The following is an 11,073-nucleotide window of genomic DNA, read 5'->3' as shown; positions in this document are numbered from 1 at the left end:
TTGCCCTCCCCTCTTTCTCCGGAATCGTTGTTATCGTCTACGGTTCCTTGACCGGGGTCCACCCTTCTCTTTTGAGAGGCACTAGGGAACCGCATATGATAAAAATTCCTCTTTCCGCCCCCCCCCCAATAAAAAATAATAAAAAAAGAAGAAAAAGGAATTGGCTAATGTAGTTGGTATAAATCAGACTCTAGGATGCTCGCCAACTGTAGTATCATCCTTTTGGGTATATTGGCAATAGCAAACAACAGCAGAAACAACAAGAAGAAGAAGAACAACAATTAGGGGTGCAAGTTTGCCCGCACCCATCCGGAGCCCGAACAGGGTCTGGGCTGAGATATTTGGCCCTCAGGCTCTAAAGGCGGGTCAGGACTGGAAATTTTTGGCACTGAGTCAGGGTTGGGTTGGGCCAAGATTGAGGTCTTGGGCTAAGCCTGGTCTGGCCCGATCTGACCCTGTTTTAAGTTATACTATAAAATATATATTATAAACTTTAAATGTCACCCATATTTTCTCACGCCCCCATCCCAGACAAGGGATACAATACATTATAAGGGGTGACTAGGACGACGCGTGTCATCCTACTAAGCTGCTAGGATCACTGACATAGTGTCCTAACGCACAGTCATAACCAATATTAAAACAATATAATATTAGAGTGCGGAAAGGAAAATATTACATTCCAAAAGATCCATAGTTTTGCGGAAACGTATAAAATCAAATACTTACAAGATGATCAAAGCCTAGATGATAAATACTGTAATTAATCTATTTTTCATTACCATCTAATAATGATCAACAAGGATATAACAGTAAATGTTTATACATAGGCCTACGCCCTAAAATAAACAAAAGGGGAACAAGTCCCTAGAATTCTCACGGCCGTAGGCACAATTGTCACATGGACACCGTTGCCATGTTCCTCTAACACGACTTCCGCTCCTCGTACTGCATCATAATCTAAAAATTGTGTACACGAGGGGTTAGCTCCACTGAGCCGATGAGGGGATGGGGATGGACAAACACACAATTCACATAGTCCAAAGATCCATGCATATGTTAAATAAATTTTCACCTAACATCACAACTAAGTGGGTATATGCATCGTGACAACCTGAGACACTGTGGGTCACTTAACTTATCGCCACAATGAAACCTCAATTGTCACCTGACTACGCGATCGAAGCCTCCAAGATCACACGATCGAAACATACTACCAGTGCCTCTCCCACCTCCATCCGGTCACCCAACACCTAAACCCCGTTGGTAAGGGTCGTAGTATAAGGGTGTAAAATCCTAGCCGCAGATATACTACATGCAAGTCCTATCATCCCGAGAGGTAATCCGGCACATCAATTTTTCATCCGGTTTAGTACCGGTTACCAAGACGACACGCCGCATACAGCAGTTCAACATGACATTCAACATAATTACTTCATAAATGTATATAGTATCCTGGGTTCCCGCACCACCCACCAACACCGAGACCCATCAAAGTAAAGCATCTCCAATCACATCATAACAATTATATATAAAAGTATGTAATATGCGCAACCATGCTTAATAATTTATAATGATGATATAATATACAATGCAATAATAATATCAAGCCCAAACAACCAAACCCACTCACATATAAGTTATGTTCCGATGTTATGAGTTGTCGTCGCAATTAAGTAACACGTCGCAAGACAAAAACTTTAAACCTAAATAAAGAGTGAAAACAGGTTAATTAAGTAAAGGGACGGATCCTCAAAAGGTCTCCCATAAATCATTTAAGTATAAGGTTTCAGAAGCAGAGTGGTTGCAGGTGTGATTTCATGCCCAATTTCTGCAACCACAGGTAAATCCTAGGAAACCAGGGGCTCAGGACAGTCTCAGTCCAGTGCGGTTGCAGGAGTGGTTTCTCAGGAAATGAAACCGCACATAAATCCTAGCTTTCCAGGGGCCTTCTCAGGGAGGTAATCTCAGGGTGGTTTCTTGCAGGTCTGAAACCACATGTAAAACCACATACCTGCAGAACCGAAAATTGAAAGGTTTCTCACCCGGGATTCCTTTCCCAAGGGATTTAAAGGTAGGGAGGCTTCAATAAAGCTTCCTCCTAGGTCCATTAGGGTTCTAAGACCTCATTAGGCCCATGTAATCCCAAGGATTTAAGAGGAAAAACAAAGAGAACCTAATTTAAGACATAATAGGGTAGAAACCCTAATTTCTCAAATGGAAAGAAATTGCTTAGGCTTAGAGCTTGTAATGGAGTGAAATAACTCCACCATAGTCTAAGTTTAGAGGTTCCATCGATTCTTTGGGTTCCAAGAGAACCCTAGGTCGAATCTCTCCCATTTCCCAAACCCCAAAACCCAAAATAGAAGAAAAGAGGTGGGATTGAATGGCTTACCTACCCCCAATATAGAAGGTTCCATGTTGAGGCTCCAAGAAGTGATCTTCCAACCTCCAACCAAGATTCTCCACCCTTCTTCCTCCTTTTCTCCTTCCTTCTTTCTTCTTTCCTTCTTTCTTCTTTCTTCTTTCTCCTTTTTCTCCTCTCTCCTCCACGATTTAGGTTAGATGGGAGAAGTAATGGGAATGAATGCTTCTCCCCCGCCTTTGTCTTATTTATAGAAAATGGGCCTTGGGTCCTTTAAGTTAAATGGATCAATAGCTAAATGGGTTGACCCATTGGTTTTAATTAGAAAAGAACCCAATAAGGATGGGTCCAATTGGTTGGACAAGAAATAGAATAAAACCCATTTTTGATCCAACAAGTCAAATGGGTCAAGTAGGTTGAATAGGTCGATCCAAGACAAATGGGTTGACCCATTAGTTCTATTTGGGTCAGAGAAAGGAATACCCAACTTTAGGTCAAATAGAATTAGATGGACCCTTAGGTTAAATTGTCACTTAAGTCCAATGGGTCTCTTAAGCTAATGGGCATGCCCACTAGTTATAATTAGGAAATAACCTAATTAAGAGATGAGCTCACATAATCTGGGTATAATTGCTCTTTACATATTTCCCCAAGGCAAGTGGGACCCACAAATAAAATATTCCCAACTCAACTAAAATAGCACGGGCGGTCCAAATCTTGACCCGCACTTTGAGGGTATCGAGGAAAAGAGTAAATAAATAAAATTAAGGGTTAGAACTTACTATTTTCTTGTCATGGTTTGTCCCCCATGACCCCGAATAATTTCCCCACAGGTAAACCCGTACTGTGGTCAATAATTTTTGTAGCTGGGTTTGATCACCAGTGAGAACAACTCACCAGCATACGTGACAGTGATAACTACACGTCACGGGGAAGAAATAATAATTACTTATGATCCGGGGTGCGGGTATAACATATTTTGTTATATAATACATTATATATAAAGATAATAAGTGATATAATACAATTTATTTGATGAAAGTATAATCACACAAACCACACACCAATCCCAAAAGGTTAACCGATATAATACATTTTATTATAGTGTTATTTTACTTAAAATTGATAATTTTCTCCCGGTCCATTCTAGCCTCTGCATTTCCTTCCCTCTCCCCATGATCAAGGCCAATTAGGATCAGCCTGGCCCGACCCTGAGGGTGGGTCAGGGTTGGATTTTTCAAGCCCCGAGTCAGGGTCAGATCAGGCCTGGGCCCAGCTAAGGGGACTCAGGGTTGGGCTAGGGTTTTATAAAGCCCAGCCCAACCCGACCTTATTGCAGCCCCAACAATAATAGAAATTCAAAAAAAAATCCAAAAAATTATACAAATGATTGATATGTACGGATCATATAACTCAATACGCTTTATTTGATACTTGATATTTAAACCATGGATTATAGGTTTATGGACCCTGTAAGGTTCATGATCAATATGCCCGATTCATGACTGAGACAATCAACCATGTAGGTATCAGTATTAGGAATTGATATAGATTTAGTTCAATGTATCAATGATATTATCGATCATTGTCGATACCGAAACTGAAACCTATTGACCGTATCATTCCATATCATCCAAATTCCATATCAAAACACTATTTTTTCAAAAAAAAAAAAAAAAACACATATTCATACTGCGTTGATTGGTTCAGAATGTAGTAAAATAATTATTTTTTTTCCTTTTAATACACAAATAAACCATAAGTTTAACCATTCTGAGTTGGAAATTAGATCAAAAGCGAAGAACTGTATCCAGGAGACCTTTATCTACTGCATCCCTGGGCATGTCCATTTCCCCAAGTACCTCTAATTGAGGGGAATGAAAATGACCACCCTACCCGTGCCCGAACACATCACCAGGGTGGGGTCCACCTAGAAAATTATTACCTCAATTTACCTGCCCGTCAATTTCCTCAATTCTTCTAATAGAGGGAGGTGGACCTCACCTGGGCGGTGTGTTTGGGTAAGAGTATGGTGGTCATTTCTGCCCTCCGTCCTATTAGAAGAAATTGATGAGCAGATAAATTGAGAGGATAAAGATCCAGGTCCACCCCCCTCTATTAGAGGAATTTGAAGATATAGTGCGGATAGAAAATGGAACAGATAGAAATACGTATCTAGGCGGGGAGATCCAACTTGGAAGTATTATTTGCCCAACGCTACCTCGGATTTGGGTTGTATTTGGTTACGGGTTGAAGCAAAGTGGGTCAATTTGGGGAGAAAAATGGAGGATTATGGAGAACCGTTGGATCGTTACGATCCACGTGTCGCATCTCAGATAGCGTTGGGTAAGAATTGGAAAAGGAGCCGAATCCCTAAACCTCAGGTTCTCTCCCCATCGCTATAAGAACCGAAACTAGGGTTTTTAAAATCCCCCTCCAAAGTTTGTGAATTGGTGAAGCGGCTGCCTCATCTCTCTCTCGCGACAGAGTTCAGGTAAATTTCAGATCTCCTCTTTACGCTTCTGATTTCGTCTTTCCAATGAAAGCTCTTTGTTTTCCTTTGAAGTTTCTTGGCTTCTTTAAATTTGGATTATCACGAAGCCGGATAACAATCTTCTAATCGCAAGACCTATGATGCAAATCACATAATTCTGTTATTGTCTTCTTCATTTAATATGGTGGATAATACATAAATCTCAATAAAATTAGAGGAGACCTAAAACCAATTGATAATGGTTTGACATGGTTTAACTGATAGTAAAGACAAAACAGACCCATGGTTTCCCTATGGGCCTGCGGTATTCTGTTTTTCTGAATTTCTAGGACAACATACCTACTACTATAACAGTATTACAGATCTGTTTCATAATTTTGGGGAATATTGGCACTTCTGAAAGGCGCTCGATCTGTTTTTGGTGTCAATCTGACACCCTGGTGTTCTGATTTCTTCAATATCCCAAATTCTGGGTTTGTAATTTCAAATTCCTCTTATATCATTTCTGAGTCCTATATCTTCATTGGAATTAGTTATATTGTAGTGTTTTTTCTTCCCCATTCTCTTACTATCCCTCTCCAGCTTTGGAGACTTATCAAAGGAGGTTGGTCTATATTTCTGTTACCTGTCAGTTATGATTAGAATCTGCTCATCATTGGCTGGCACTGGCATTTGTTCTTTAGGATTGGATTTTTATATATATTTGACTATTGGGTATATCTGATATCTTTCATCTATTATCCGGATATCCAGAAGGAAAAAGTATGGTATGAAACAAAGGGCAGAGAGAGCTCTTCTTGTTTCCTCCCTTTCTAACTTCTCTTTCTTTGTTGTTGTTGTTTTTTTTTTTTTCAAGCAAAAAGAACTTTAGTCCGTGAGCTTAATTGTTTCTAGAATGGATAATATATGAACTATGTTAACATTTTTCGTTTTTAATGTTTTCTTTTCTTCTACAACTAATTGATATGTAAATCTCTCTCTCAGTATTAAGTTCACCTTCTCTTATAATCAATCTTATCAGCATCTGTAAAGATTTTCCTGTGCCCTTACCTATGTGAAGAATCTTGCAGAAGCATTACCCCAAGGCATGAGAGTGAAAACACTTGGAAACATGGTCAATTAGGGCCAGAGTCGACCCGACCCAGCCCAATCAGGATCAATCAGGGCCTGGCAGGGCTAGGGCAAACCTTTTCTGTGTCGGACTGGGTTGAGGGTATGTTATGCCCTGGCAGGGTAGGCTGGGCTCGGGTTTCGGTCAAGGTCCCTAGGGTTGGGCAAGGGTTTAGGCCTGGCCCTTTGACACTCCTAATCATCAAAAAATTCTATCTACTGTAGTCCCATTATTTGATTAACTCTGCTCAAACCTACGCCAAGAAAGTGGCGGGTGTTCCCTGAAACAAAGGTAGACAGTAGATTTTGGGTAATACTGTTCTGCACTTCAGTTGCTTTTCTCAATGGTAGTTTTCCAACATTTGCAGTCTCTCAGAGAATGGCAGTTGTGAGATGTACAGGATTCAAATAATTTGGTAGTTGACTAGCTTATCTTTTTTGTCAAAGTTGTTACCGTCTCACTTTAGCTAGAATCTGTCAATCATATATTTTTTGGGAACTACTTGTCAGAACTAACTTTCTAATCTCTGATTACTCTGTATGCTAGACAAATCAGATTGCTGTATATGCACCTGAGTTGCTTGATGATATTCTAGTGCAAATTGTTTAAGTGTTGCAATACTTTTGATACAATCCTATTTCAAACTCTTTTTCACTCCTTTTGGCTGTCAACCATACAGGATGGATAGTCAGGTGAAGCTTGCAACTGTGGTGAAGGTGATGGGTCGAACAGGTTCCAGAGGGCAGGTTACCCAGGTGAGGGTCAAGTTTGTGGATGACCCAAATCGGCTCATTATGAGGAACGTGAAGGGACCTGTCAGGGAAGGAGACATGCTCACCCTGCTCGAGTCTGAAAGGGAAGCTAGGAGGTTGCGTTGAGTGCTTGTTCAATTCAACAGTGTTGTTGTTTGATTTGTTTTTTGTGTCTTATTTTTGGCTAGGATTCAGTTGGTTTCTTATGTGGTTATGGGAATATTTGCGGTCTAATCTTCTGAGTATCAGTTTTGATCTTTATAATCATTACCCATAAAAAACTTTGTAATGTAATAGTAATACTTGTGATGGTGACACTGTTATTTAGATAATGTTATTAAACTTTATTATCTGCTTAGGCCTTTGCTCTTTCTCTCTTTTAGTACTTAAAATTTGGGTTATTATGTATTATATGTTTGGACATTATAGAGCTTAAGAGTAGAATTGGGGTGGTTGCTGCTGGCTTAATTTGTCCTTGAATCAGTTGGATGCCTGTAGCCCTAGCCAGGGGTTGGGCAAGGTTAACACTACCTTAGCATACTTGGGATAATATCAACCCAGTCAATGGAGTATGCCTTTGATTTTGGGAGATTTCTATAGGAAATATAATTTGTGCAACAATCAAGTTTACACAGGCAGTAACAGGGTTAGCAGCCGAGGGCTGAGACCTCTTCTACATGTTTATGGATGTTGTAATGTCTATGGATACTTCTTGTTTGTTTTCATGGAATGGAGTCTAATCTTGTTGGGCTCCCTGTTTCTGTGGTTTCGTAAATGCTGGCCTTTTTTAGTTTTTCCCATGGAACAAAAACTCGATCGAAACCTGTCGAAACCACCGAGTTAACTCGATTTTTGAGACGAGTTGAAGGGGGATTTTATAAAATCCCTGGATTTGACCAGGTTTCGACTGATTTCGATCGTATTTCGGTGGTTTTGATACATATGCTCATCGAAATTAGGAGAAACTTGGTTCGAAACTAGGACAGACAGGTATTTATGCCAGAAACCAGGCCAGCTTAAGTAAATGTTTTTGATTTGTATTTCATTTACTTAAGATATTATTCATAAATAAATAAATACCTCATATTTGGAATCCATTAAAATAGTTAAAAATTAATTTCCAAAAGGATAAAAAGTCAATTCCCTAGTTTAAGAACAAAAATTGGATTTTCGATGATAGGTGCAATTTTTAACTTTCTAATACTGGGGTTTTTCTCAAATCTAAAAATTCCATAAATCTTAATATGATAAAACATTGCTAAAAATCAAAAGTGCGATAAAATATTCATTTGTTTTGATGTTTAAAAAAATATTTTCATTCAGAACGATTTTGACAGCAGTCGTGCACACCAAATTAAGTTGATCGATACATAACTTCTTCAATATAAATCATATTTAAGCAATCTTGGACTTATTGGAAAGCTATCAAAACAAAGCTTTCTAACAAATCTAAGATTATTTAAATCTCATTTATATTGAAAGAGTTATGTTCCGATCAAACCTTATTTGATACTATGTCCAAGAACAATATACTGTATCAAACTTGGATGAAAACCACAGGCAATATTTTTAGTGTTCTCTATGTGAAATTAATGCATGGATTGAGTTTAAAATGTCAAAAATAGACAGCATAACAAGAATCAGGGCAAAAAAACAACTTCTGAACCTTGAAACCAAGGTTCGAGTTAGCCTAGAGAAAATCCCAAGTTTCGATCGAGATATGGTCGAAACCGAGACGAACTCATTTTTTGATTGGTCGAAACCCGAGTTTTAAAACCTTGGTTTTTCCTATATATCCATCGAGTAGTTTTGTTCTCTGAGCTTAATTTGTGGGGGATTAGATCTTGAACTCAACAATGGATTAGAAAATGAAAAAAAATGGAATCAAGGAGTACAATTTTTCTCTCTTTTTTGCCCTCCCCTCCCCCATCCCCACGGACCCCACCCCACCCCCCCCCCCCCTCTAAAAAAAAAAAAAAAAAAAAAAGATAAAAGGATCGGCTAATATTTCATAATTGAGTGTGATGCTACTATAATTGTTGATTGAGTGAATGTCAAAGAAAGTTCATGGCCCATGATGTTTTCTCATGAATCATAAATAAAGGAAGTTGTTTTGCCTACTATTCCATTACCAAATGGCCCAAATGGAGAGGAGGTTGAGCCTAGCCTTGGAGGTTCCGAGTTCAAGATCTCTTATTCCTCATTTTTAGTCTAGGATCCCCCCTCCCCACCCAAAAAAAACAAAGGCTCAAATGGTCTAGATTTCCTAATTGAAGGGACCAAGCTCACAACATCTATGACATCACAAACCAATCACTTGTCCTTATCTGTTCAATACGGTAGGTAAGGGTCCTTTAGTATCATCCTTTTAGGTATATTGGTGACAGTATTGGCAGCTGCAAACAATAACAGCAACAACAACAATTAGGCGTGCAAGTTTGGGCTTGTCGGTCCGCACCAGTCCTGAGCCCGAACAGGGTTTGGGTGAGAAATTTTTGGTCCTGAGTCAGGGTCGGATCGGACAAGGGTTGAGGCATCGGGCTAAGCCTGATCCGGCCCGATCAGACCCTATTTTAAGTTATACTATAAAATATATATTGATATAATATATATATTATAAACTTTAAACGTCACCCATATTTTGTTATATAATATATTATATATGAAGATAATAAGTGATATGGTATTATTTTATGTAAAATTGATAATTTTCTCCCGATCCATTCTAACCTATGCATTTCCTACCCCTTTCCCATGATCAGGGCCAATCAAGATCAATCTGACCCAACCCTGAGGATGGTGGTTCAGGGTTGGATTTTTCAGGCCCTAAGTCATGGTTGGGTTGGGCTTGTGCCCAACTAAGGGGGCTCAGGGTTGGACTAGGGTTCTATAAAACCCGACCAACTTGATTCTGTTGCAGCCCTAACAACAAGAAGAACAACAACAACAATAATAATAATAATAGAAATTCAATAAAAATCCGAAAAATTATACAAATGATTGATATGTACCAATCTTATAACTCAATACGCCTTATTTGATGCTTGATATTTAAACCATGGATTATAGGTTTATAGACCCTGTAAGGTTCATGATCAATATGCCCGATTCATGATTGATACAATCAACCGTGTAGGTATCAGTATTAGGAATTGATATGGATTTAGTTCAATGTATCAATGATATTAGGGAAATTATCAACGCCATCCCCTGACGTTTGCTTATATTTTAAAGCACACCCACTAACAAAAACTAACAGGTTTAGCATGTTAACCATTAATTAGTTATGTTAGCAGGTTAGTTTTTATTAAAAGACAAAATTGCCCTTGTTATGACATGAACTGTGGATGTTTTTGTAATTTCAGCTCTTCCCCCTCTCTCTCCCCCTCTCCCCTTCTTCTCCGTCTCCGGCTACCATGGCATTCCTCTCCCCTCCCTCGCCGTCGCCGGCTCCGGCTCCGATTCCATCCCTCACCAGCGGTTGTCAGTTTTTGTAACAAGTATAGAACCCAATCTCCTCTGTTTCGTTTACTCTTATTGGGGTCTTTCTCCATGGGTTTCCCAGTAGGTTACACAGAGCTCTTCCTTCCAAAGCTCCTTGTTCACACACTTTCCTTTCTGGGTTTCATCAGAAAAATCATATGCTGGCTATTTCGATTCGTGGGTTTGGGGGATTTTCTTGAGCCCGACATTGCTTGGGTAGACCGACCTACCCATCCCACTGAATTTCATTATGTATCTGCCGTTCTAATCCAAGAAATCCTACCGGTGGTTAACTTCGATGACTTGATCTCTAGCGGCGACGGCGAATCGCCGGACAGCTGCGCTGTTTGTTTGTATGAGTTCGAGGGTGGAGAAGAGATCAGACAATTAAGGAATTGCCGACATATCTTTCACAGGTGCTGCTTGGATCGTTGGATGGATCATGATCAGAAAACTTGCCCACTTTGTAGAACCCATTTCATACCTGACGAGTTGCAGGACGCGTTCAACGAACGGCTCTGTGATGCTTCCGGTATTCCAGGTTATTACGCCGAGTACTCTTCGGTTTCGGGTTTATAGCTTTTGATTTTGAAGAGAAAAAGAAAAAAAAGAGGGCTTGGGAAGTACTTAAATGCACATATAGGGTGGATGGAAACTCCGAGAATCCGGGAGAGGGAGGAGTATTGGAGGGGAGAGGGATGCCATCGTAGCCAGAGACGGCGAAGAAAGGGAGAATGGGAGTGAGAGGGGGGAAGAGGTGAAATTACAAAAACATTCACAGTTCATGTCATAATAAGGGCAATTTTGTTTTTTAATAAAAACTAATCTGCTAACATCACTAATTAACGGTTAAAATGCTAACCCTGTT

General features: G+C 39.6%; 3 protein-coding genes across 3 annotated transcripts in view; all 3 read left to right on the top strand.

Moving 5' to 3' along the window:
• Window positions 1-11,073, top strand: part of LOC122642883 (40S ribosomal protein S28-like) — a 57,231-nt gene that overhangs the window by 10,936 nt on the left and 35,222 nt on the right. The window lies entirely within an intron of this gene.
• On the top strand, window positions 4,747-6,909 carry LOC122642881 (40S ribosomal protein S28). Its single transcript, XM_043836490.1, has 2 exons — window positions 4,747-4,859; window positions 6,650-6,909. Exon 2 carries the CDS (start codon window positions 6,651-6,653, stop codon window positions 6,846-6,848), a length of 198 nt encoding a protein of 65 aa, XP_043692425.1. The 5' UTR covers window positions 4,747-4,859; window position 6,650; the 3' UTR covers window positions 6,849-6,909.
• LOC122642879 (brassinosteroid-responsive RING protein 1-like) lies at window positions 10,238-10,784 on the top strand. Its single transcript, XM_043836484.1, has one exon. It carries the CDS (start codon window positions 10,275-10,277, stop codon window positions 10,782-10,784), a length of 510 nt encoding a protein of 169 aa, XP_043692419.1. The 5' UTR covers window positions 10,238-10,274.

Source organism: Telopea speciosissima, chromosome 10 (assembly GCF_018873765.1).
Source record: "Telopea speciosissima isolate NSW1024214 ecotype Mountain lineage chromosome 10, Tspe_v1, whole genome shotgun sequence".
Lineage (NCBI taxonomy): Eukaryota > Viridiplantae > Streptophyta > Magnoliopsida > Proteales > Proteaceae > Telopea > Telopea speciosissima.
This window is presented reverse-complemented; position numbering and strand designations above follow the sequence as displayed.